The following is a 27,451-nucleotide window of genomic DNA, read 5'->3' as shown; positions in this document are numbered from 1 at the left end:
AGGAGTTGACCACAGTGCCTACTTCCCAGGTGAATGCTTTAATCACCAGGTTACAGAGTGGCTCTGGCTGGCCCCAGGGCTGTATTCACAGTGGGACAGCTTTGACAGGAGAGTGAGAGCTCATCCTCCCCCAAACAGCCTCCCATGGCAGGGGGATGATCTCACGTTCTAGCCCTTGCTCCTGAATGGAGATTCAAGTCTGGCTGTCCGGCATTGCAGGCAAGTGTCCTACCTACTTGGCTGATGGTCACATGGGGTATGTCTGCACTACAATAGAAGACCTGCGGCTGGCCTGGGTCAGGTTGCTTGGGCTGCACGACTAAAACTTGCAGTGGAGACATTTGGGCTCAGCCTGGAGCCTGGGCTCTGAAACCTTGGGAGGGGAGTGGGTCTCAGAACCTGGGCTCCAGCCCAAGCCCAAATGTCTCCACTGCAATTTTTAGCCCTGCATGCCCGAGTGCTGCATTTTTAGCCCTGCGTGCTCTGAGACTCGGCACCGCAGGTGTTTTAGTGCAGTGCAGACATATCCAAGATGTTTGCTGGCTTGACATGCGCTCTTCCAGTTTGCTGACACGCACCAAACATTTCTGGACCCAAACTGAATATTCAGTTTGCTGGCCAAACTGAAAAATCAGTCATTCACCCATCTTTACTTAGGTACCCCAATCCATTGGAATTCAGTGAAAGTTCAGCACCTAACTCCCTTAGGCACCTTTGAAATCCCAGCCTGTGTGCCTCATGCCCTTCTGCCTCCAGACCTTTCTGAGGTATACTGGGGTTTTCCCCACAGTGGCCGTCTCTGCCTGCAATGCAGATTGGAAGGAAGGCAGGTCCTGAGATGGAAAGGAGACTTGATGCCTGATGAGGAGAGGCTGAAGGAACTGGGCTTGTTTAGTCTGCAGAAGAGAAGAATGAGGGGGGATTTGATAGCTGCTTTCAACTACCTGAAGGGGGGTTCCAAAGAGGATGGAGCTCGGCTGTTCTCAGTGGTGGCAGATGACGGAACAAGGAGCAATGGTCTCAAGTTGCAGTGGGGGAGGTCTAGGTTGGATATTAGGAAACGCTATTTCACTAGGAGGGTGGTGAAGCACTGGAATGGGTTCCCTAGGGAGGTGGTGGAATCTCCATCCTTAGAGGTTTTTAAGGCCCGGCTTGACAAAGCCCTGGCTGGGATGATTTAGTTGGTGCTGGTCCTACTTTGAACAGGGGGTTGGACTAGATGACCTCCTGAGGTCCCTTCCAATCCTAATCTTCCATGATTCTATGATTTGTGATGTCAGAACTGTATTAATGTAATTACAGAGATCTCAACTCCTTGATGCAAAAGGTAAAACATACGAGAATGTTCCGCTAATGGGATCTGGATAAAGTGACTGGACATTTTGACTACGGTTGGACAAACCACCTGGAACATGGCTACGCTGAAGATCAGTTGTTTACTCAAGGACTTTCAGAAGCTCACTCATGTTGAAATTGACCTGGAAATCTCTGAGTACTTTTTGGTTTCTCTTGGCCAGGATGAACCAGTAATTAAAGTGCAGACAGTGGTGCCTTTTCCCTCGTTCCAGATTTGCTTCATAAGTTCTTGGTGGCCTTGCTTTGTGTGAAATCAGACTGAATGAAGGACTTGTCTACACGGGGACACTTCAGAGAGTGAATCCAAATAAACAGAAGGTGTGAATTCAAAGCAGATTAGTTACTAATTACTAGTAACTGCTTTGAATTCACCCCTTCAGTTAATTTGGATTAATGTTCCTAAAGCCACTTTAATGCCAAATGAGAGTGTCCAGACAGGGGTTTGAGGTTTAATTAATCCACTTTGAAAATTAATCTGAATTAATTTTTACTGGGTGTCCTCATCTAGACAAGACTGAAGGGTCTTCTTAAGAACCAGACGTGCTTTGCTCTATGCAGAGATGGTGAGGCTGCAGGCCAAAGCGCTGTGTCCTTGGAACTTAATGACGAACCACCAGAGAGAGAGACACACACACACACAGATTCTCATCTCAGAGACTCCTATGCAAACCCAGAGCCAGCCCTTTTTGACTTCAATGCAGTTGCCCCAGATTACCTTGGCATAAGCCCCAGCAAACTCCAGCCCAGAGGGAGGTCTCAGTTTACCTGTGCTCTGGAGGAATGAAGATGAAGCTGCGTCACGGCTGCTCTGGTTGTGCACGGACATCAGGTGGGGGAGAGAGCCATTTGCCTGCTTCATCCACGTAGAGTCGAAGCGTGAGGCGCTGGGACGCCCTTCTCTGAGTCCGTCATAATGTTCTTGGAGCGTGTTGGAGAGAAGCGTGTATGATGCAGTTGCATGGGGTCCTGCATTGCTAGCTGTGTCACGTGCTCGGATCCCACGGTGACAAGACCCTTACACTGTAAGATCTATGGGGCAGGGGCTGCCTGTTTGTTCTGGGTTTGTACAGCACCGAGCACATGACTGGCACTACTAGGCGCTACTGCCATACTCCTCCTCTTACTAACCTGAATAGAAAGGTTAGGCTGAAACGCCGGCCGCTAGTGTCTGTAAAGCTACCCGAGTACATTCCCGCTGTGTGGGGCTGCTGGCTGATTTCCTGAAGCGAGGGTGCTCAGGTTACCTCTACAAAGGCTTTTCATTCCCCGGAGCCCTGGCTTGTTACAGAGGGGGAAATTAGCTGCCTTTCTGCAGCGCAGCCTCTGCAAATAGTTGACTCTTTCATCTCTCTTCCTTCTGTTCTCGCTGAAGCACTCCGTCCCTTTGATGGCGACCCCCGGGGGCTCGTCCCCTCCTGCCAGCATTCCGATTCCTGGTGCGAATCCCACCGCAAGCCTTGAAACAAGCAGCTTATCCTCGCCTGAAAGAGACACTTGCTTCCCTTTGTCTATTTCTGGGCCTCTGAGTTGCTGACAGTTTATTAGTTCCTGTTCTGGAAAAAGTATTTTGAGATCGTCTCTTTGCAAACATTCACGTGGCCCGCAGCCATGCCCCCTTGTGCTGTAACCGGGCCAGCTCTTCCCAGCTAAAAGCGGCCGGACAAGGCCTAGAAACAGCACGAGAGACCTCCACGGAACAGGACGGTGACACAGGAAGCAGTTCTGGGGATCCAGCAGGTGGCGCTCTTCATCTGCATCAATACCGTGCTCGGCAGCTGCTTTCAGAGGAAACGTGAATCCGAGGCCAAGGTAGGGTGGCCAGGTGCCCGGAAAGCCCAGTCGAACCCGAAAAGGGGACCTGACAGTGTCCGATCACATCTACTGACTGGAGACAGGCAGGGGAGGTGGGGAGGCGCCAAGTCATCACCTACTCAGCCAGGGCCACCTCCTACCTGCGCCGGGCGGCTGCCGCTCCCAGCCCCGGCTCCACAGGTGAGATCCCAGGCAGAGCAGGGAGAGAGAGGGGACAAGCTGCCAGCAATGACGGGAGGAGGAAAGAGGAGCCAATGGGGGTTGGAGCCTTGGGGAAGAGGCGGGCAGGGAGGGGGGCGGGGGGGGGGTTTGGGGGGAGGGGGGGGGGTTTGGGGGGAAGAGGCAGGTTGGGGCCTCAGGGGCAGGGTGTCTGGCTTTAAAATATTACAAAGTTGGCAACCTTAGGCCCTAATCGTTTGTAGTCTTTGGGCTGGTCCACACTAACCCCCCACTTCGAACTAAGATACGCAAATTCAGCTACGTTAATAACGTAGCTGAATTCAAAGTACCTTAGTTTGAACTTACCGCGGGTCCAGACGCGGCAGGCAGGCTCCCCCGTCGATGCCGCGTACTCCTCTCGCCGAGCTGGAGTACCGGCGTCGACGGCGAGCACTTCCGGGATCGATCCCAGAAGATCGATTGCTTACCGCCGGACCCGGCGGTAAGTGTAGACCTACCCTTTATAGATCCTGTCTCGCTTATCCCAAGCACGGGGCTGTTGATTTATGCTGCATTTACCAAATTCCAAATCCGCCAACTCTCCATCTTAAAATCTGCTCACAATAGACCACAATTCACAGGCCCACCTCTGATTTTCGCTCAGTTCCTCAAGAAGCAAATTCTCCTCACCTTCCATGGGCGCGCGTCTGAGAGAGCCGCCTCCGTCCGAATGCAATAATCTTCTTGGCATCTCGTTCTAAACCTTTAGCTCGCGGTGCTCTGTCCTGATAGCTGCTCCCTGTGTTACCCTGTAGTGATGGAAGACCCAGATCCGAGTCTGTCCATTTATAAAGTATAAGCAAGACGCCTTGATTAGTATGATGCGATCTCCAACAATGTTCGCAATTGTACAGTGCAGTTTGATTTAAAGCGTGCGGTGGGTGCGGAACCTTTAGGGAGGACTCTCTGGAGGGCCATAGACTAGCTGATGCTAGAAATGTACGTCCGGCGTTTAGCTCATTACGTCTCTATGTCGAGTCTGAAACCGACATACCGATCCCCCGTGGCTTTGTGCTCCTAGAGCACCTTTCATCAAAAGATCTGAAAGGCTCCAGGCCTGATTCGCCGCACACTTACACCAATGTAACCCTTGTGTAATGGCATGAACTTCAGGGAAGTCGCTCCTGATTCAGACAGAGAGGAGAGCCAAGCCTTCAAACCCTAATAAAACTTTAAAATATCCCTGTGAGGTAAAGACTATTATTATGGACTTTATAGATGCAATTAGACAGCAAAACTCTACTTTTGCCAGTATAACGTATTTTACTCAGGAGGGGGTGTGGTGAAGGGAGGTTGGAACAAGCTATCCCAGCAAGAGTGCAGGTTTTTGTCAGTATAAGCTGCATCCACGGTAGAAGTGTTTGTCAAAAAGGCATCCTTTAAAATCTGGAAGTCAAATCCCAGCGAGGAAAAGAGAACGGAGCATAAACTCTGGCAAGTCAAATGTACAAGTATAATAAGGCAGGCCAAGAAAGAATTTGAAAGCAGCTGGTTGAAGCCACAAAAACTAACAGCAAATATTTTTTTTAAGTACATTAGAAACAGGAAGCCTGCCCAGCAGTCAGTGGGGCTAGTGGATGATTGAGGTGCTAAAGGAGCACTCAAGGAAGACAAGGCAGTTGCAGAGAAGCTAAATTAATTCTTGGCTTTAGTCTTGACTGCAGAGGATGTGGGGAGATGCCCATACCTGAGCCGTGCCTTTTTCAGTGACCAATCTGAGGAACTGTCCCAGACTGATGTGTCAGTAGAGAGGTTTTGGAACAAACACATAAATTAGAGAGTAATATGTTACCAGGATCAGATGGTATTTACCCAAGAATTCTGAAGGAACTCAAATATGACATTCCAGAACTATTAACTGTGGTATGTAACCTATCACTTAAATCAGCCTCTGAACTAGATGACTGGAGGATGGCCAATGTAACACAGATTTTTTTAAAAAGGCTCCAGAGGGGGCCCTGGCAATTACAGGCTGGTAAGCCTAACTTCAGTACCAGGCAGTTGGTTGAAACAGAATGATCAGATGCATAGATGAACGCAATATGTTGGGGAAGAGTCAACGTGGCTTCTGTAAAGAGAAACCGTGCCTCACCAATCTACTAGAATTCTTTGAGGGTGTCAAACATGTGGACAAGGGCGATCCAGTAGATATAGTGTATGAACTTTTCAGAACGCTTTTGACAAGGTCTCTCATCATAGGTGCCGACTTTTACTTTTCCCTGGGGGGGGTGCTCCACCCTGTCCCCCAAAGCCCGACCTCACTCCACCTCTTCCTGCTCCCACTCTGTCCCTTCCCCAAGTCCTCCGCCCACCGCTCTCCGCCCTCCCCCAAGCCCTTCCCCAGTTGCCAAACAGCTGTTTGGCAGCGTTCCAGATCAGCTGTGGCTGGTGGGTGCTGAGCACCCACTATTTTTTTCCATGGGTGCTCCAGTCCCGGAGCACCCACGGAGTTGACGCCTATGTTTCTCACCAAAGGCTCTTAAACAAAGTAGGTAATCATGGGATGAGAGGGAAGGTCCTCTCTTGGATCAGTAACTGGTTAAAAGATAGGTAACAAAGGGAAGGAATAAACGGTCAGTTTTCACAATGGAGAGAGGCTAAGTTCCCTGTAAGCTGCATGGCCGCGCAGCAGCCTATTGAGTGCTATGCAGGCGCTTAGGGAACTCGCCCGGCGGGTCAGGGTGGCGCAGCCGGAGCAGCATGGACCCAGCTCTGGCCGGATGAGGCCCAGTCACGGCTGGATCAGGCCCACGTGCAGCTCCAGGCTCAGCCCAGGCTGGCCCCAGGCACAGTGCAGCCTGGACCGACCCCGGAGTGGCCCGGACCCAGCCAAGGCAGCGCAGCCCAGGCCGGCCCCAGGGGCAGCCGGAGTGGCGTGGCCCAGGAAGCCCTCCCCCGGCCCAGACCTGCAACACAGGTGGGAGGTAAATAGTGGAGTCCCCCAGAGCTCTGTACTGAGACCTTTGCTGTTCAACATATTCATAAAAAGGGTGAACAGTGAGGTGGCGAAATTTGCAGATGATGCAAATTTACTCAAGATAGTTAAGTCCAAAGTTGACTGTGAAAAGTTACAAAGGGAACTCACTGAACTGGCTTACGACAAAATGGCGGACGAAATTCAATGGTGATAAATGCAAAGTAGGGCTGTCAAGCGATTTAAAAAATTAATCGCAATTAATCGTGCAATTAAAAAATGAATGGTGATTAATTGCACTGTCAAACAATAATAGAACACTATTTATTTTAATATTTTTGGATGTTTTCTACATTTTCAAATATATTGATTTCAATTACTACACAGAATACAACATGCACAGTGCTCACTTTATATTTATTTTTGATTACAAGTATTTGCACCGTAAAAAACAAAAGAACTGGTATTTTTCAATTCACCTAATACAAGTACTGTCGTGCAATCTCTTTATCATGAAAGTTGAACTTACAAATGTAGAATGACGTACATAAAAACCTGCATTCAAAAATAAACACTGTAAAATTGTAGAGTCTGCAAGTCCACTTAGGCCTACTTCTTGTTCAGCCAATCGCTCAGAGAAACAAGTTTGGTTACATTTGCAGGAGATAATGCTGCCTGCTTCTTATTTACAATGTCACCTGAAAGTGAAAACAGGCGTTCACATGGCACTGTTGTAGCCGGTGTCGCAAGATATTTACGTGGCAGATGCATTCATATGTCCCTTCATGCTTCAGCCACCATTCCAGAGCACATGCATCCATGCTGATGATGGGTTCTGTTCAATGACAATCCAAAGCAGTGCGGACCGACACATGTTCATTTTCATTATCTAAGTCAGATGCCACCAGCAGAAGGTTGATTTTCTCTTTTGGTGGTTTGGGTTCTGTAGTTTCTGCGTTGGAGTGTTGCTCTTTTAAGACTTCTGAAAGCATGTTCCACACCTCGTCCCTCTCAGATTTTGGAAGTCATTTCAGATTCTTAAACCTTGGGTCAAGTGCTGTAGCTATCTTTAGAAATCTCACATTGGTACCTTCTTTGTGTTTTGTCAAATCTGCAATGAAAGTGTTCTTAAAATGAACATGTGCTGGGTCATCATCCGAGACTGCTATAACACGAAATATATGGCAGAATGCAGGTAAAACAGAGCAGGGGACATACAGTTCTCCCCCAAGGAGTTCAGTCACAAATTTAATTATTGTAATATTTTTTTAACGAGCGTCGTCAGCATGGAAGCATGTCCTATGGAATGGTGGCCGAAGCATGAAGGGGCATATGAATGTTTAGCATATCTGGCACGTAAATACCTTGCAATGCCGGCTCCAAAAGTGCCATGCAAATGCTTGTTCTCACTTTCTGGTATCATTGTAAATAAGAAGAGGGCAGCATTATCTCCTGTAAATGTAAGGAAACCTGTTTGTCTTAGCGATTGGCTGAACAAGAAGTAGGACTGAGTGGACTTGTAGGCTCTGAAGTTTTACACTGTTTTGTTTTTGAGTGCAGTTATGTAACAAAAAAAAATCTACATTTGTAAGTTGCACCTTCATGACAAAGAGATTGCACTACAGTACTTGCATGAGGTAAATTGAAAAATACTATTTCTTTTGTTTATCATTTTTACAGTGCAAATATTTATAATCAAAAATAATATACACTGATTTCAATTACAACACAGAATACAATATATATGAAAATGTAGAAAAACATCCAAAATATTTAATAAATTTCCATTGGTATTCTATTGTTTAACAGTGTGATTAAAACTGTGATTAATCACGATTAATTTTTTTTTAGTTAATCACGTGAGTTAACTATGATTAATCGACAGCCCTAATGCAAAGTCATGCACAGTGGGAAAAATAATCCCAACTATACATGCAAAATGATGGGGTCTAAATTAGAAAGAGACCTGGGAGTCATTGTGGACAGTTCTCTGCAAACATCCGCTCAATGTGCAGCGGCAGTCAAAAAATTTAACAGAATGTTAGGGGCCATTCGGCAAGGGATAGATAATAAGACAGAAAATATCATAATGCCGCTTATAAATCCATGGTACGCCCACACCTTGAATACTGCACGTATTTGCACTTGCCCCCATCTCAAAAAAGATATATTAGAATTGGAAAAGTTGCAGAGAAGGGCAACAAAAATGATGAGGGGTATGGAACGGCTTCCATATGAGGAGAGATTAAAAAGACTGAGGCAACTAATGGGGGATATGATATATGTCTATAAAATCATGAATGGGGCGAAGAAAGTGAATAAGGCAGTGTTATTTACCCTTTCATATAACACAAGAACCAGGGGTCACCCAGTGAAATTAATAGGTTTAAAACAAACAAAAGGAAGTACTTCACACAACACACAGTCAGCCTGTGGAACTCCTTGCCAGGGGATGTTGTGAAGGCCAAAACTATAACTGGGTTCAAAAAAGAGCTAGATAAGTTCGTGGAGGGCAGGTCAGTCAGTAGCTATTAGCCAAGATGGTCAGGGATTCAGTCTCATGCTCTGGGTGTCCCATAAGCTCTGACAGCCAGCAGCTGGGCCCAGAAACAGCAGATGGATCATTGGATAATTTCCCTGTTTTGTTTATTCCCTCTGAAGCATCTGGCATTGGCCACTGTCGGAAGACAGGATACGGGGCTAGATAGACCATTGGTCTGACCTAGTATGGCCGTTCTTATGTTCTTAACCATAGCATAATATATTCCCCTCCTCCGTCCCGCAACACCCCTGTGTGGTAGGGCAGTGCTGTCATCCCCACTGTACAGCAGGAGAAATGAGACACAGCTCTCAGCCCAAAGCAACTTGCCCCACATCTAGTCTGGGGTAGAGCAGGGAATTGAACCTGTCTCCTGAGGGGCCTTTCCCAAGGCCATGCAGTAAAACAGCTAGGAGTAGAACATGCATCTCTTGACACAGAGGCCTGGCTCTAACCGGTACCCCCTACCACCACTCTGTGTTGATTCTCTCAGACATAGTCATCACCTTGGTGTTGGAGGAAGTCCAGCATCCCAGTAATGGTCTCAAGTTGCAGTGGGGGAGGTTTAGGTTGGATATTAGGAAACACTATTTCACGAGGAGGGTGGTGAAGCACTGGAATGGGTTCCCTAGGGAGGTGGTGGAATCTCCTTCCTTAGAGGTTTTTAAGGTCAGGCTTGACAAAGCCCTGGCTGGGATGATTTAGTTGGGAATTGGTCCTGCTTTGAGCAGGGGGTTGGACTAGATGACCTCCTGAGGTCCCCTCCAACCCTGAGATTCTAGGATTCCCCTGAACGCTGTGCTGAAGCTATGTTTCATTTCTCTACTGCCAAGGTTTAGGTTACTTACTCTGGCTCTAGACGCCAAGAGGCGATGGTGTGATGTACTAGCTTTGTGTGAATGAGTGGTTGCCACGCTGCCCTCTGGTGGCTGCAGCTTAGCCCTACAGCAAAAGTGAGCTGAAGGAGCTCTCCATTACCTCAAGGGCAGAGAGGCCTGTGTTTTGATTCGAAAGACCAGGGGTTCTAGACTTAGTTCCCCACTTTTGTGCCCGATTTACCTAGTCAGTTAATATTTCCCCTGCCACACGTGGGGTTGTTACCGTTGCTCGGTCGCATCCACAGGGACTGGTAACTAGATAGCTGAGCAACCAACCACCTTGTCACTGACATCCCACCGCTGCGGTTCAAATGCACTAGGCGCTTTTCAGTGCTAAGAACTGAGCTTTTAGTCGTTGGCAGCAGTGCCAGTCCCACACAACCATGGGGACCCAGACCTGTAACCTACAAGTCCAGGCTGTCTGCCGCTTGAGGTCCAGATGACTGTGAGTCTGCACTGCAGCCACTAGAGGGCAATGTTGAACTTGAGGTCCCTCATCTCTGAAACTCCATGCCCCAGGCCAGTGTGGGGGTCTCTACCAATGGGAGAGGAAAGATGTTCCTGTAGTGACGGCACAAGCCTAAAAGGCAGGAGAACTGGATTCTGCTCCAGAATGAGCCATGTACTCCCTTGTGATCTCAGAGAAAGGCATGCGTCCCTCTAGGCCTCAGTTTACCCCATCTGTAGACTGGGGTTAATAATGCCTCTCTGCCTCACAGGGAGTGTGGTGATGCTTTATTAGTTGTCAAAGTGCTTTGAGAGCCTCAGATGAAAGTGGAGCACGTGAGGCAGCAGGGGGGTTGTGGTTAGGGGCCCTGGATTGTGAATCAGGAGACCTGGGTAAAGGGCCCAGGTCGACCCCTGACCTAATTGGCATTGGGCAAGTTGTTTCCCCTTCCCATGCTTTGTCCACTGGAATTGTGGGCTCTGTCTCTTACGAGGTGGATGACACATGCCTAGTGTCATGGGTTCTGATCTTGGTTGGGGTCTCTCGTTTCTACTGTAATGCTTCTTACAGAAAGGCATGAAAAGCGGCCTTGAGCATGGCCCATGGCATGTGCTGAATTTCACCCCTTTCTCCTTTGGGTGGGAGGGAGGCAGTGAATTGGCCAAGAACTTAGAGCAATTTGCTCCGTCTTTTGTTTTTCCGAGCTATTAGCTGAATCCTTCCGGTGACCCTTTCTGAGCCCTCGGGCAATTCATCGCAGGATGGATTCCTCGTGCCAGCTGTTTTGACCGCTGGTCGCAAGGTGCGATTCTGCTCCCTCCCTCGAAATCCGGCACAACCGCTCGCCAGTGCGGATGTGATGGTCGTGCTGGGTGAAATTTGCCTCTCTGTTAACTGGGGAGAATAAACCTTCCTTTCTCCCACCCTGTGCTCTGCCTTGTCTCGCTCGATTGTCGGCTCTTTGGGACAGCAACTGTCTCTTACGGTGTGTATGTACAGTGTGTAACACGGTGGGGCTTGGATCTCAGCTGAGGACTACACAAAGTATTACAAACTTTGTGCAGAGAACCAACACAAGCCTTATACACCACTTCCTTACTACGCTCTCGAAATCACTTAAGTGAGCCCTCTGTGATCTGTAGAATCCTTGTGCTATCCCTGTGCGAATTTCACCCTTGGTGCCGGCAGGATCAGGTCCATACACAGCTAACCTTTTGGTACCATGGCTGCCTTTAACAATCTCACCTCCTTATATGGCTAAACTATTCTTTTTTCGAGCTTGGCTTTGTTTACAGTCCACTTAAAATATTTAGACTCTGGCTGGGTTAGACAATTATCCTGTAACCTGCGGGGCATATAATTACTGTGTTAGTTAATATGTAATTATTTACATCCTATAAAATAAAGTGTTATTGGCAATATAGCAGCTTCCTAGCTCCATTTTTAGTATTTACTGTGGTAACATGAAAGGAGGCTCTGTCGAGTTCCGTTTTACAATAAACATTTCTTTCCCCAGTTAAAACTCACTTTTTCCCCACTTGGCAAATGTTCCGTTTTTGTTTCTGTGGCTCTAGATTGGAGAATTTGTTTAAAATGGAGACGGGTTTGGAGTTTGCAAAGAGCTGAAAGGAACAGGGAGGAAATCGCAGGCCAATTCAGCTTTCTGAAAGCCTGCCTTTACAGGGAATTGCGTGGTACATAAGAAAGGCCAGGTGAAGTCAGACCGCTGGGCCAGCTAGCCCAGTGTTCTGTCTTTGCAAGTGGCCAGTGCCAGGTGCTTCAGAAGGAATGAACAGAACAGGGCAATTATTGAGTGCTCCATCCCATCGCCCAGTCCTAGCTTCTGGCAGTCAGAGGTCTAGAGACGCCAAGAGCATGGGGTTGCAGCCATAACTATTTTGGTGAAGAGCCACTGATGGACCTATCCCCCAGGAACTAATCTAGTTCTTTTTTGAGCCCAGTCAGACTTTTGGCCTTCACCAACTTCCCCTGGCAAGGAGTTCCACAGGTTGACTGTGCGTTGTGTGAAGCGATACTTCCTTCTGTTTGTTTTAAACCTGCTGCCTCTTCATTTCATTGGGTGACCCCTAGTTCTTGATATGTGAAGGAGTAAATAACGCGTCCTTATTCAGTTTCCCCTCGTGATTTTATAGACCACCATCATATCCCCCTCCCTCTCATTTCTAAGTTGAACAGTTCCAGTCTTTCTAATCTCTCCTCATACAGAAGCTGTTCCATCCCCCTAATGGTACAAGATCAACAGAACGTAAGGCCGTGGGTCAGGGGGGAGGAGGGAGGAGCAAGGGGGGCTAGAGACTGGAGGAGGGGGAGCCAGCTCCAGGCTGGGAAGGGGTTTCCCGGTAGTTCCTCAGGGGCTGGTGCCCTGCGTGCTGATGCCCACCTGACCCCCGCCCAGCTGACAGTGCCCTGTCCTGTCCCCTACTCCACTCAAGCAGCTGTTGCACATGGTCCTGCCCCTCTCCTGGGCTGGGGGTCTGCACTAGGACCTGCTGTGGCAGCTGGAAAGCAAGACCAGGCTGGTCAGGGGAGTCCTACCTGCTCCCCAGTGGCTGGCCTGATATTGTGCACTGCAGTGGCTGCTTCAACCTTCCCCCAGGTCCAGCTCTTGTCTCTCCTCACCCCCACCCCCAGCACATGTTCAGGACAGAGCTGGGTTGGGGGGAGTCAGAAATCTAGATCGGTCTCTCCGATATTTCTATCGTGGTGGTGTTAGGCCCTCCACCCCCGGTTCTGCTGCCCCGGTTTAAGGTCTAATTCTCAGTTGCCCTATATATTGGGCGCTCATTTGCATCCATGCAAGCAGATTGTAGAGCGGGCGTGAAATAGGCAACCAAATCGAACCAGCCTTGCAGCTGTATAAACTGTCTGTTGAATCTGACCCAAATTCATAAGTCGTTTTGGAGCCTCCCAAAAAGGCGTTTTCCAGCCAAATTTCTATTCGCTGCACACAAAAAGAGCAGGCCTCCATTTATCACTTTGCAAGGCTGATTCTCCTGCAAAACCAGCAGAGGGCGCATGGGGCACTTCGTGTTCTGAATCCAATCGAAAAGGGAGGACGGGCACTTCAGTTCAGATAACATTTATAATCCACTGACTCCAGCCTCCAGAGCAAGGATAATCACGTTCCTTGGTTTTATTGGGTCCGGCTGGAGACGGAGAGAATAAGGCAAGCGGGAGAGAAATTAACAATTTGCCAGGTGCCCCAGGGCCGGGTGGTTGACGGGAGGAGGTGCAGATAGCCGCTGTAATTAACGTGAAATCCCATGGTTTGGGGAGACACGCTGAAGACCCACAAGAAGTCATCACAGGGCCAGATGCTGTGAAACGATCCCCTGGGGAGAAGCGGAGCAGCGGCTTGCTTAGAAAGAACCATTTGAGAACAGGGAGTATTTTCAAAAGAGCCTAAGTCCCTGCGTCCCTACACTGAAAAACCCACCCCCCTGGGCGACAGTTATGTCGACCTAACCCCCGACGTAGACAGCGCGAGGTTGACGGAAGAATTCTTCAGTCGACCGAGCTACCGCCTCCCAAGGGAGGTGAATGAACGACAGCAACGGGCGAACCTCTCCCGTCATGGCAGTGAACGTCTACACTGGAGAGTGACGGCGGTGTAGCTACAGCGATTCTAGACAAAGCCTTCGCTCCTACGGCTCTAAGTCACTTTGGAAAACGTTGCCTTGCCTCACTGAGGAGTCTACGTCGCATTGAATAGCCATGGGTCTGAGGTGCCTAAATGTGTGTTGCTTTTGAAAATGGGGCGGAGGGTCCTAAATCACTGAGGCGCTTGTGCAAATTTTGCCCTGCTCCAACCAACGCACAGAAGCAGCCGGCTTGACAAAGCCCTGGCTGGGATGATTTAGTTGGGGTTGGTCCTGCTTTGAGCAGGGGGTTGGACTAGATGACCTCTTGAGGTCCCTTCCAACCCTGATATTCTATGATTCTATGACTCAGGAGTCCGCATAAAGTCAAATGCTTTGTCGGACGGGCTAATGCCAAGCGGAAATGACCGGGTTTGCTACTGATCAGCACTTGGGAACAGCACCGCAGGTGTGCCAAGCCCTTCACCGAGGAAAGAAAGGTGTGATCCTAGTACCCGAGAGCTTACAATCTACCCCGCTCCCCACGATGCTGGGGAAGACAAGAAGCAGGGAGGCCGGAGACATGCATAGAGAGTGGTTGTGAGATGCTTTGGGCTGAAACAGTGAGCAGTTTATTCGTTCCTAGTTGTTTGCTTTGTTTTGTTTGACATGATCTTTGGAAAGATGTGTAAGGGGAGTGCCCGGCAGGGTCCCTGTCTGAGGGATGGTGGGGCTAGTTGGGGTTTTCAGAAGGAGGAGGAGTGGGAAGTGGCATGGCGTACTGAGCAGGAAAGACCTTTCCAGGGGTAGGGAGCAGCACAGAACTTACCCCTTCACACTCTTTGGGTGTGTCTACACTGCAGTTAGACATCTGTGGCTGGCCCAGGCCAGCTGATTCGGGCTTGGTGGGTCTGTGGGCTAGGTCTACACTCCGGGGGGGGACGGGGGGGTGTCAACCTAAGATACCCAACTTCAGCTATGTGAATAGGTCGACTTACCTGGCTGTGAGGACGGCAGCGAGTTGGCCACTGCCGCTCCCCCATCGACTCCGCTTCCGCCTCTTGCCGCGGTGGATTTCCGGACTCGACGGCAGAGCCATCGGGGATCGATTTTATCGTGTCTACACTAGACACGATAAATCGATCCCCGATAGATCGATCGCTACCCGCCAATCTGGTGGATAGTGAAGAGGTGCCCTAATTGTGGTGTAGATATTTGGGCTTGGGCTCCAGCGTGAGCCCGAACATCTACCCCTCAGTAAAACAGCCCCCGAGCCCCTTATCCCTTAACCTGTGAGTCCGCTGGCGTGGGCCAGCCACGGGCTTTACATTGCAGTGTAGACACCCCCTTAGAGTACTTCTTGAGGGCCAGTGTTCAGAACAGAGGATACTGCGGTATGTGCCCAGATCCCAGGGTGAGAGGCAGTATATAGCCATCAACAGATCAGACAGGATATGAGACTCTGTTCCTGCTCCTGCCACTGGCTCGTTGGGGGACCTGGAGGCTGCTGAAGGGGCGTGGAGGGGACCGGGGTGGAACTGGCAGAGCGCAGAATCGGAGCAGGAGGGTGGTGGGTGACCGTGGGGCCGCCCAGAGGATTCAGGGGGCCTGGGGTCTTCAGCGGCGGGGGTCCTTCCGCTCCAGGTCTTTGGGGCACTTTGGCGGCGGGTCCTGGAGCGAGTGAAGGACCTGCCGCCGAATTGCCGCTGAAGACCCAGAGCGGAAGAAGCTCCGGGTCTTCACTCCAGGTGTGTTTGGCAGCACTGAAGGACCTGCCGCCAAAGACCCGCTGAAAACTCTCGTGGGGGCCCCTGCGGGGCCCAGGGCCTGGGACAAATTGCCCCACTTGCCCCCCCTTCTGGGCGGCCCTGAGTGACCGAGATGCAGGGCCTGGGCAGGGCTTGGGGGAGGCAGAAGCGGTGAAGGCACTGGAAAGCGGGAGGGAAGTGATGGGAATAGAGCGACAGTGAAGAGGACGGGGATTCTGGACGCTGCAGCTGATCCGCAGATTAACTAGCTCATTGTAGAGATGCCAGTCAGAAATGGAGGGAAATGTAGCCTCACAGAACCACAGGGCTGGAAGGGACCTCGAGAAGTCATCTAGTCCAGTGCCCTGCACGGAGGCAGGACTAAGTATCACCTAGACCATCCATGACACGTGTCATCAGGTCGCCCCTCATGCGTCTCTTCTCTAGGCTAAGCATGCGGGACAGGACATTGTGGAGGGCAGGGAGAAGGCAGCGGCTGTGGTAATCCTAGAGGGAGATGGGTCCTCACTCCTGGGGATCTGGGATGGACTTGGCAGCCTCCAGAATATGCCCTGGGCCCAGATAATTGGCACTAGCACAAGATCAGACGGTCTCTACTGGCTGACATCGCGTCAGTCCCATCGTATCCACACCTCAGTGCCTTGGCTGGACAGCACCTCCGCAGAGGGATTGGTTCACAACTCCAGCACGAATACCGTTTTCCTGCCATCCCGGTTAGTCCTCTCCCACCTGCCCCACTGAGCTGCAGGTGTTTTCTGCGCAGCTGTGACGAGGTCACGTGGCCCTGCTGGAGCCATGAAATGGGTAGGATCCCTGCCGTGACCCCCCAAGCTCGGCTCTCAGCTGGGGCTGTCACCCCAGGGTGGGTAGGGGACTCCAGCTGCGAGCACAGCTACCAGGAGCGCCGGGAGAGCAGTCAGGTTCCTGGCAGGGAGCTCCCCGCAGGCTCTCAGCTCCCCGCACTGCCCCTTTGAAGTCAGTGGAAGCGCCCCTGGTGACCATGCACAGCCTCAACAGAAGGAGGTTAGCGTCGACTTCATTTCATAGTGTAGACGTGCCCTAAGACTTCACTTGGCGTTTCAGCCAAACCTCTCCGTGCAGTCGCTTTTCAGACCGTTACATGCCTGACCCGCGCTCGGGAATGAGTGTGCTGCCCCCTGGAGGTCAGCCAGGTGCTTGCAGCCAGAACAACCTGGCGGGGGAGAGAGCACCGCTGGTGGCAACCTGGATGGCTTCTCGTCCTCCCTCTCCAGCTCAGCTCCCTGTCCCTGTAGAAACAGGTCAGTCCGAGGGTGGAGACGGGATTAGTTCTTGCTGTGAGCTCCAGGCTGACCTTTAAAGGGGTAGTACGCCCCTTCCTAGTCCTGTTCTGTGCCCCAGATTGGCAGCTCTGATCAGACGGGCTATAGCTGCTGACTGCCCGGGAGGCAGGTCATGGGCCCATGACCCCCGCTAGTTACTGTCTCCCTCTCGGCATGTACCCGGACCCCAGAACCCACCTCCTTCCGGAGCCAGGCCGAAGAGCTGTCTGGTTCGGCGCTAGCCTGCCATTGCTGTGGGGGAGGATTGGCTCTGGGCGGCGGCTGCATGTGTGGCGGGGCGTGGGCGGAGGGCAGGAGGCCAGTTCAGGGGAGCGGCGTTTGGTTCTGCTCTCTCGTTTGTTTATTGGCTCCGTGGGCTTTTTAATGAGACCTATTACTGCATGCGAGGTGCTCAGAGACCTTGTGGGTTGGCACGGGGTGCCCAAGATATAATTTATTGTATTATTGGGCCAACTTCCTGTGGTTTGTTTAGACTTTGTGTAGGCAACACTCCTATTAAAGTCAGTGAATCTGATTCTCATTGATGCAAAGGCCTGTAGCCATATAAAAAGGCCTCGCTTTGGCTCTGTTACATTTACACTCCCTATGAAGCCCCCTTTCGCTGTCAGGTGTAACGGGGACCCATGTGAGGACTTGGCCCATAATTATGACTTGGTTATTAAGAATCATTGGTAATGAACACAAGATGGGTTCTTAAGAATCATTGGTAACGAACTAGCTGGAGAACAGGGTGCAGGGCATTTGACAACCGGAATGTGGCACATCTGGAAACATCTCATTTTCCCTTCTAAATTAATGCATTCAATTGTGGAACGGCTGTGAAAAGGACCGTAAAAAACGACATCGTAGGGCTGGGTGTTGTCTCTCCAAGACTCCTGTGACTTTTCCTCTGTTACTTGTCAATTACACCCAGTGCAAAGAGAGGGTAAGAGGCTCCCAGATCAAAATTAGAGCAGGGCAAATAATAGATTTTGCAGTTAATTGGACGTTCCAAAAAATGGTGGAGGAGGGGAATTCATTTGGGGTCAGGCCAAAAAATGAAAACGTTCGCAATTTTTCAGCAAGTCTAACACAAAAAACCGTCTCGGGTCGAACACAATGTTTCATTTTGACAAAATCAGAACGTTTTTATTTTGCCCGTTTCGAAACGCTTTTGCATTTGAAAAAAAAATATACAGTATGATGAAAGGACATTTTGCGACAAAGTCATGTCACACCAGAAAATCGAAGCACTTCATTTGGAGAACGTTGAAACATTTCAATGTCTTTGGAATTAGTTTTTGTTTGTTGTTTTAACCGATTCGTGAAAGGTTTCGATGTCGCTGCCGCTGCATTTTTCACCACATAAAGTTTCTTCCAAAATGTCTCCTGGTTCTAATCAGAATGAGCGCAGCTTCCACCCACTCGGCACTGGTGTAATGCGGGTTGCAGCCCGAGCCTGAATGTTTACATCACAATTTAACAGCCGGCCCCAGGTTTTTAATTGCAATATAGACACACCCTGAGGTTCTTTCCTTCTTATGCATCAACACCACTAACAAAGGGGTGGTTGATGTGTCAGATTAGCCCTTCTCTTATCCATGGGCTTCCCCTGCTTTGAAACGTAGGCCCTTGAAGAGACTGCAGAACCCAGATGTCCTCAGGGAGTTTGCACAGGTGTAACTGCTTGGAAATTTGTAAACAATTCCATTGACAGTGCCCAAGGAAGAACAGATTCTAGTTCACTCTCCCTTAGCTGAGCTGTTTTTGCCGGGCAAACAATAAAGAGCAGTGAAAGTTGTGTAAGGGCAGGTCTGCACTTAACTCTGCACCCATGCAGATGCGCCGTCTTCAGTGAAGACGCTCTACACCGACGGGAGAGAGCTCTCCCATTGGCGAAGTTAATCCGCTTCTGCAAGAGGCAGTTGCTACGCTCGTGGGAGAAGTTCTCCTGCCAACCTAGTGTTGTCCATACTGGTGCTTGGGTCGGTGTACCTACGTCGGTGAGGGGAGTGGATTATTCTCACCCCTGAGTGATGTAGTTATATCAGAGTAATCCTCTGTCGAGTAGACCAGGGCTATGTCTCTAACAGGGCTGGTCAGGAATTTTTCAGCAAGCTGTGTTTGGCTGGAAAATGTCAATTCGTTGAGACCGAAACCGTTGGCGAAACGGGGCTGATTTTGCCGAATCTCCTGACCTGAGAAATTATTGGGAAGAAGTGTTTTGAAATTGTCAAAATGTCCCACGTCCACATTTTGGACATGGAAAATTCAGGTTGTTTGAGTTGAAACCGTTTTTCATCTTGAAATTTGAGGACATTCCGAGGTTTAAAAAAGGAAAAAAGATTGAAAACAACATGTTTCAAAACTATCAAAACGGAATGTTTCAAAATTATGGAATTAAAATGTTTTAATTCACCTAAACCAATGTTTTTTTGGGGTGGGTTTTTTTTTTGGATTTTCAGGTCTCCCAAATGTTTGAGATTTTGACCCTTCTTCCCAATTCAGGCTGGGGAATTTTTTTGATATCTCCAAAACTCTCCCTCTAGGGAAAAATCATTTCCCGCCCAGCTCTAGTCACTGCTGTAAAGGGGCCGAGCTCGGAAGACTTTCTCTCCTCATTAGACCAGGGCAAAGCGGGCGTGAAGTGCTACTGGCTCAGAATGGCGTTTGCTTTGCACTGGAGTAAGTGACTCCCCGAGGCTCAGAGCAAAGGAAGGATCAGGCAAAAGATCTTTGGAAAAGAAGCGAAGTGCGAATTGCTTCCGTGGGTGGCTGTTGGCAGCAGCTTCTAAACCCATCTTGTTCCGGAGGTAGTGATCAGATTTAGCAACCCTACTCAGCACTCACATCCTTGCTGTTCTGGCTGGACTGGGGGTTTTTGGGACTGAATTATGGATATTTATCTGGAGGCGAAACATGCTGGCCCCTGGTTCTATTTTTTTTTTTAAAGGGATTTAAACCCATCAGGCTAGACTGTGCATTGCCCGGCATGGGAAATGATCCATCACCTGCAATCCCAGATAGAATCCTTCTCGCCTCATCCAGAATTCCTTTGGCGGAGCACCAGGAAGATCTCCTGCCTTTTGAAAGGTGCAGCCGAGATGCCGCCTGCATCCGGGTGGCTCTGCTGGCTGGGGTGAGGAGGGGGCGCCTGGCACACAGAAAGCGTGTGCGTTGTACCCCCTCTGCATGGCCTTCTCACACCGGGCGGCGCCTGTGTCCTGGCCCCTAACCCCTTCCCAGGGCACATACGTGCGTTCCTGTGCCCTCCTTTCCCCCGTCCGCCCTCGCTAGCGCCTGGTACAATCTGCTCCTCATGACTGATTCTCTGTAAACGTCCTCTGTCCCACAAGCAGAGCGGCCTGCTCCCGTGATGGGAAAGTGATGGCACGAATGAGGTCCGTTGTTGAGAGCTTGGGGCTGCGAATCGGGACGCCTGGGTTCTCACTCGCTGCTGGGCTCTGGGCGAGTCACGGCCCCTCTCCGTGCCTCAGTTTCCCATTATAAAATAGGGATGAGGAGGATACTGACCTGAGGGAGGGGGGTGAGTCCGACCGAAGGAATGCGTGTGATTGCTCTGAGATCCCCAGGGAAGGTTGCTCAGAAGTCCCCGGCACGACCGTTATTACAGGGGACCTGTCCGCGGGGAGGTGTTGGGGGCCGGGGGAGAGGCTTTGTAATAAGGATATTTGTTTTGCCTGTTTTGCAGAGTTTCAATGTTCTGACTTGCTCTAAGATGAAGGTATGGAAGTTTGCAGCCATTGCCTCGATGCTCCTCAGTTCCATGTTGTCCATTTTAGTTTGTAGAGACATGCTCAACGGAAGCCGGAAATACAGCCCCTTCCCTTCCTCGCCGTCAAGGTCAGCCTCCTCTTCTGCCTTGCCTGTAGGTCAGCGGAGATCCCCGCGATCGCTGGAGCACCGTGACCCGCTGATCTCTCAATGTAAGCAATAGCATGGTTTGCCTTGACTCCATCTGCTCAGAGCCATCTCCTCCGCTGGCACTGCTGGGGGAGAGTGTTTCTTCCCTGGGCCCTGGTAGACATGGAACGGGTGGGATAATGGTGAGCTACAGCTAGGCAATGGGGTTTTAATGCAGTGTAGACGTACCCTGAAGGGTCTGAGCCTGACCAAGCTGAGACCCAGGGTTCAAGCCTTATTGTTCTGCAGTGTAGACGCAGTCCCACTGGACTCGTGCTCCGAGTCCTCCAAAAATAGAGTCGAACCTCAGAGTTACGAACGCCCCGGGAATGGAGGCGGTTCGTAACTCGGAACAAAACGTTACGATGGTTCTTTCAAAAGTTTTCAACTGAACCTTGACTTAATTCAGCTTTGAAACTTTACTACGCAGGAGAAAAATGCTGCTTTCCCTTTATCCTTTTTAGTTGTTTCCCTTTAGCACAGCCCTGTACTGTATTTGCTTTTTTTAAATTTTTGGTCTCTGCTGCTGTCTGATTGTGTACTTCTGGTTCCAAATTAGGTGTGTGGTTGACTGGTCAGTTCTTAACTCTGGTGTTTGTAACTCTGAGGTTTTGCTGTATCCTACAGTCCCACAAACTGACTTTCTTTGTCCTCTGGGCAGTCAAGTTTTCCCACACTGCATCACGAACAAGTGGCTCGAGCGGGCACATTTTGGGAGGGCTCTAGGAAGTCTGGGATACGGCTGGTTGGACTCATGCCTGCATAATGCAGTGTAGATGCTGGAACCCCAACTTGGGATCCAGGGTTCAACAATTCCTAACCTGGGGTTACAAATGAGTGTAGACTCTCAAGTCCTAGGTTAACAAATCCAGGGCCTGTTAACTCAAGTTCTACTAACTCAGGGCTTCCATTGCAGTGTAGACAGACCCTGAGTGTCTGAGCTGGGCCACCACTAGGTTCTCAAGCCAATTCAGCTGCAGGGATCATTGTGTTCTCAGCTCATCCAAGACTGACCCCTCCAGACAAGGGGTTTTGTTCCTCTTCTGCTTTACCCAAGGCCTCCTTATCCACGGTGTGACAGCATGTGGTTTTCCGTATTCCGCATACGACGGACAGCATGTGACTAAAAACAAGATCAAACCCAGCCCGCTGTCTTTAGAGCCAGGGCTGTGGGCCTGCAGTTGTAGCCAGCTGTGCTCTGCTCCCTAAAGCACAGTCGGAGTTGGTGGGTACTTTGAGAGGTGGTCTTTCCAGGAGCACTGGCAGGAGGCGCTGAGCCAGTGCCCTGGGATGGTGTTTGTGAGGTGGCTGCTGCCCTTTGGAGGAGCAATGAAATTCTGGTCCTGACCTTTGGTGTTTACCACGTTTTGTTCAGGCTGAGGTTGCTAGGTCCTCGATGAATTCTAAGTGGGTTAATTACGCCTTTGCATCATTGAGAGGGAGTCCGGTCTGGTGGCGAGAGCAGGGGATGGCCGGGTCTGCTCCTGACTCTGCCGATGAAAATATTATTTATTGTATTACTGTAGCACCTAGAGGAGCCCTAATCAGGCCCCACAACCCCGTTGTGCCAGGCGGTGCCCAGACACAGAACAAAAAGACCCTCTGTGCCCCAGAGAGTTCACAGTCTAAGACAAGAGGCAACAGAGGGATACAGACAGACAGGGTAGCACAAGGAAACAATGAGACAGGGTTGGTCACGATGGGCAGTGTCTCAGCACATCAGCAGCCTGAACATTGTAAAGTTTTTTGTAGGCATCTCAGTCGAGGAGAGATTTAAGGAGGGATTTAGAATCATAGAATATCAGGGTTGGAAGAGACCTCAGGAGGTCATCTAGTCCACCCCCTGCTCAAAGCAGGACCAATCCCCAACTAAATCATCCCAACCAGGGCTTTGTGAAGCCTGACCTTAAAAATTTCTAAGGATGGAGATTCCACCACCTCCCTAGGGAACCCATTCCAGTGCTTCACCACTCTCCTAGTGAAATAGTGTTTCCTAATATCCAACCTTGAAGGAGGACAGGGAGGTGCAGGAGTCTACAGCAAGTTTGGCCCAGATGTGAGGGGCAGCCTTGGTGTGTTCTCTGCGTGCGTCTCTCGCAGGGGGTCTGTGTGGGTCCACGAATGGTGGAGAGCTGGCTGAAAGGTGCTAGAGGCGACAAAAGTAAAAAGAGAAAGTTAGTGGCAATGCTGAGAGTCAAGGGTGGCCTCGTGCATCCCGTTATCAGATGGCCCCTGTTTTCCCTTGGTTATAACTTTGCCAGACTTTAACCGTTGTGGCTGAAATATTCCATTCTTGCTCTCAGCCACCGGCTGAATTAGTTTCGTTAGTTTCATTGAAAATGATTCAGCCCTTTCCAAGCATGAGGCAAAGGGAAAGTCAGGTCATGTTGGTAACATTAAAGAGACTTTTCAGCTGTTTCTTTGCAGAGTTCTGGCGTGTCCATGCTTTAGAGCAGGGTCATGAAGTTTGCGTGGGCGATAATCTTTGGGTCACAGATACACCTTTTTGCTGCCCTTTCTGCCTTCTTCCTGCTTTTTACACCCCAGCTCTGAATTGAGGTCTGTGTCTGGAAGGGTTAGATGCCGTCTGCTCTGAGGATGAGAGCCAGGCCCAGAGAGTTTGCACTGAAGACAGAATAGCCTAGGCTTGTTACAGTGTATAGTAGGGTTACCATACGTCCGTATTTTCCCGGACATGTCCGGCTTTTTGGTTCTTAAATTGCTGTCCCGGAGGAATTTTTAAATATCTAAAAACATCCGGGATTTTGCCATTATTATTTTTCCCCAGAGACAAAGAGAGTGAATGTTGATCATTCGAGAAAGAAAGTGAATGTTGATCACTCAAGAGAGTGCCCGCTTTCTTCCCCTAGCTCCCAGCACTTGCGCCGTGAGATAGCTGTTTCGCGTGGCTGGGAGGGAGGGGGAGGAGGCGGGGCCGGGGCGGGGATTTGGGGAAGGGGCGGGATGGGGCGGGGAAGGGGCGGAGTTGGGGCGGGGGGGAGGGGCACAAACAAATACTCCCCTCCCCCGTGGAGTGTCCTCTTTTTTGAATGTTCAAATATCGTAACCCTAGTGTATAGTTTGATCCAGAGCGACAGCTGGCTTGAATGGTGTTAGAGCTTTTGGTCTGATCTGAACTCACATCAGTTTAACTCCTATGGGCCAGATTTTCCTCCCCCTTACAGCTGTACAAATCAGGGCTCGCTCCATTGACTTCTGTTGAGTTACGCCCGTGTGACACTGCAGTGAGATTGGAATCGTCTCCTTTGATTCCAGCAGAGTCGTTCCTGGCTGATTAGATCAGCATCAGGCCCTTTTCAGCTACAGTACAGCTGCCCAAGACCCAAGCGCTGTGGTCCCCGTTGATCGGTGCCACGTCTCTTTGCTCCCTTCCCCGTGCTTTGATTGCTTGTGACGCCTGCATGAGTGGGAGCATTCTGTGCCTGACCTGTTCGCAGCAGCACACGCTTGCCCGTTCCCCCTTCGCTGGAGGAAGCTGTGATTCCTCCCAGCGTCTCCGACGTGGCTGTGTGCACGGCATCTGGAAATCATGAACGCAACGGGAGTCAGTTTTATTTATTCACCAAATGTTTGATTTTTTTTTTTTAAGCCTGCACTTTAAGTGTCATGCAACGAGGGGTGGCCTGAGCTGCTGCAAGTGGTGAAAGTCTGATAGGAAAATAAACAAGACAAAGTGAGGGGCGTGGAGAGCAGGAGGAGTTCCAGCAGAACTCTGGAGCGGGATTGGAGTGAGCTTGGAAGAGATATTGACCCGATCTTTTCAAACCAAGGAGCTGGAAGGCAGGATGAGGGTGTGGGGACAACGTTCCTTTAAAGGAGCCTTTTCCTTGTGGCTCAGCAGTGGAAGTTCTTCATTCAGGAGAACATCCCTTTCCATCCAGGCTATGTCTCAGCCAGGGTGAACGCGGACACGCTACCCAGTGTGCCGCGGGCCTGGCCCGTTTGTGCCGTCTCTTATTCACGATATACACACAGTCTGTTTCTTTTCCTCACGTGTATCTGTAATCTCTAGATTCCCAGCATTGCAGAACATAGTACAGGCATGTGTCAGGAGGAGGGACCTTCCACCCAGTTTCAGAGTGGTAGCCGTGTTAGTCTGTATCAGCAAAAAGAACAAGGAGTCCTTGTGGCACCTTAGAGACTAACACATTTATTTGGGCTAGAACCCACTTCATCGGATGCATGCAGTGGAAAATACAGTAGGAAGATATATATATGAAAAAATGGGGGTTGCCATACCAACTCTAACGAGGCTAATCAATTAAGGTGGGCTATTATCAGCAGGAGAAAAAAAGCTTTTGTAGTGATAATCAGGATGGCCCATTTCCAACAGTTGACAAGAAGGTGTGAGTAACAGTAGGGGGAAAATTAGCATGGGGAAATAGTTTTACTTTGTGTAATGACCCATCCACTCCCAATCTTTATTCGAGCCTAATTTAATGGGGTCCAGTTTGCAAATTAATTCCAATTCTGCAATTTCTCCAGCTCATTCTCCGAGCTCCCCCCTGACTTCCTGCCAATTCTCTCTCTTCCTGTATTGAGCTAATGAATTCAGTAGCCCAACCCCTGCCCCCGAGTGTCAACAGTCTCCACCATAACAAGTTAATTGCCTCCAATTAAGCCTGTAACTGTCTCGGTTACGTAGTTACCTCAGGGCATGTCTACATTACAAACTTTTGCCAACTCCTGTATATCACTTGTGCGTGGGCACATGTGAGTCTTTGGGTACGTCTTCACTTACCGGAGGGTCCGGCGGCAGGAAATCGATGTTCTGGGATCGATCCCGGAAGTGCTCGCCGTCGACGCCGGTACTCCAGCTCGGCGAGAGGAGTACGCGGCGTCGACGGGGGAGCCTCCCTGCCGCGTCTGGACCCGCGGTAAGTTCGGACTAAGGTACTTCGAATTCAGCTACGTTATTAACGTAGCTGAATTTGCGTACCTTAGTCCGAAGTGGGGGCTTAGTGGGGACCAGGCCTTTGTGTCGGCGCTGTGTGTGATCACCAGGAGTGCTTGTTTCGATGCGCCGTGCAGGTATCCCAGGGTGCAACTCACCACCATCCAGTGCACTGGTGGGGCAGAAACAGGTCATGCAGGGGTGACTGGGACCGCAGCGTCAAGGTCCCCTCGTGCAACTGTCTCCATCCCAGAATGCTATCTCCATCCCATAATTTTCACGCCTATTCAGAAAATCCCACAAACCGGCGTGGGACTTGTCGCTGTCCACCGTCTCTGACAGAAGCATGAAGCCTGCACTGCTCTGGACTATTGTCATGAGAGCTAGACGCATAGACTTTAAGGCAAGAAGGGACCATCATAGAATCATAGAATCATAGAATATCAGGGTTGGAAGGGACCTCAGGAGGTATCTAGTCCAACCCCCTGCTCAAAGCAGGACCAATTCCCAGCTAAATCATCCCAGCCAGGGCTTTGTCAAGCCGGGTCTTAAAAACCTCCAAGGAAGGAGACTCCACCACCTCCCTAGGTAACGCATTCCAGTGTTTCACCACCCTCCTAGTGAAATAGTTTTTGATTATCTCGTCTGACCTCCTGCATATTGGCGGTCAGACGACAAACCCCTAACCTCTGGCCGAGTTACTGAAGTCCCCAAATCATGATTTAAAGACCTCAAGTTCTAGAGACTCCACCATTGACACTAGTTTAAACCTGCGAGTGACCCGTGCCCCATGCTGCAGAGGAAGGTGAAAAACCTCAGGAAAGGTGAAAACCCCCAGGACAAGCACAGGCCTGGTGATCCTCCAGTATTTGAGAGCTACGAGATGAGTCGTGGGGACCACGATGATTCCTGGAGGGCGGATTGCTGTGGAACACCGCGAGAACCAAGTGAAGGTTTTTGGCGGCATTCACAGAGTAGCTACAAACGGTGGCTGGTGGGATCGCATCGGAATGTAGGCATGGGATGATGAGCAGCGGCTGCAGAACTTTCGGATGCTCAGAGCCACATTCCTGGATCTGTGCTCCGAGCTCGCCCCAGCCCTCCAGTCCAGGGACACCAACGTGAGAGCGGCACTGACAGTGGAGACGTGAGTGGCCCTCGCGCTGTGGGGACTTGCCACGGCAGATTGCTACCGGTCTGTGGGAAATCATTTTGGAGTTGGAAAATCCACGGCGGGGGTGGTTGTCATGCAGATGTGCAGGGACATCTCCCGTTACGCCGGACTGTGACTTTCAGCAATGGGCAGGACATAAGGGATGGATTTCCAGCAATGAGGTTATCGAATGGATCAATAGACGGGACGCAAATCCCTATTTTGGCACCAGACCACCTTGCCACAGATGACAGTATCAGAAAGGGCTATTTTTCTATGGTTCTGCAAGCACTAGTGGATCACCAGGAATGCTTCACCAGCATCAGTGTTGACTGGTCAGGGAAGGTGCGTGATGCCTGCATCTCTAAGGAGACAGGACTGTTCACAAAGCTACAAGCAGGGACTTTCTTTTTTTGGAACACAGCTTGAAGAAAGGGAAGGAGCGTTCATGTCCGTTGTAGCTACACATACTTCAACTGTGGCTCTCCCAGGTCAGCGTAGGTGAAGCTGTGATTTTCCTTAATGTCCCCTTGTGTAGAGGGGTACGGTAGGGATGTGACCCCTGATGCCACATGGAATGTCGCAGGGTGTCGGGAGCAGTGACCATGGAGGTCTCCAAAGCGA

The 27,451-nt window shown here is 50.2% G+C and overlaps 1 protein-coding gene across 3 annotated transcripts in view; it reads left to right on the top strand.

Annotated features, from left to right (window-relative positions):
• Positions 1 to 27,451, top strand: part of NRTN (neurturin) — an 82,019-nt gene that overhangs the window by 47,900 nt on the left and 6,668 nt on the right. The window contains exons 1-2 of one of the 3 annotated variants that reach the window (XM_034755468.1): positions 1,283 to 3,165; positions 20,548 to 20,782. In XM_034755468.1, coding sequence (XP_034611359.1) covers positions 20,575 to 20,782 — 208 coding nt within the window. In that variant the 5' untranslated portion in view covers positions 1,283 to 3,165; positions 20,548 to 20,574. Of the gene's footprint in view, positions 1 to 1,282; positions 3,166 to 20,547; positions 20,783 to 27,451 lie in introns of those variants that run through there. The other 2 variants (XM_034755469.1, XM_034755467.1) reach the window with 2 other exon arrangements.

The sequence above is a fragment of the Trachemys scripta genome, chromosome 22 (assembly GCF_013100865.1).
Source record: "Trachemys scripta elegans isolate TJP31775 chromosome 22, CAS_Tse_1.0, whole genome shotgun sequence".
Classification (NCBI taxonomy): Eukaryota; Metazoa; Chordata; order Testudines; family Emydidae; genus Trachemys; species Trachemys scripta.
This window is presented reverse-complemented; position numbering and strand designations above follow the sequence as displayed.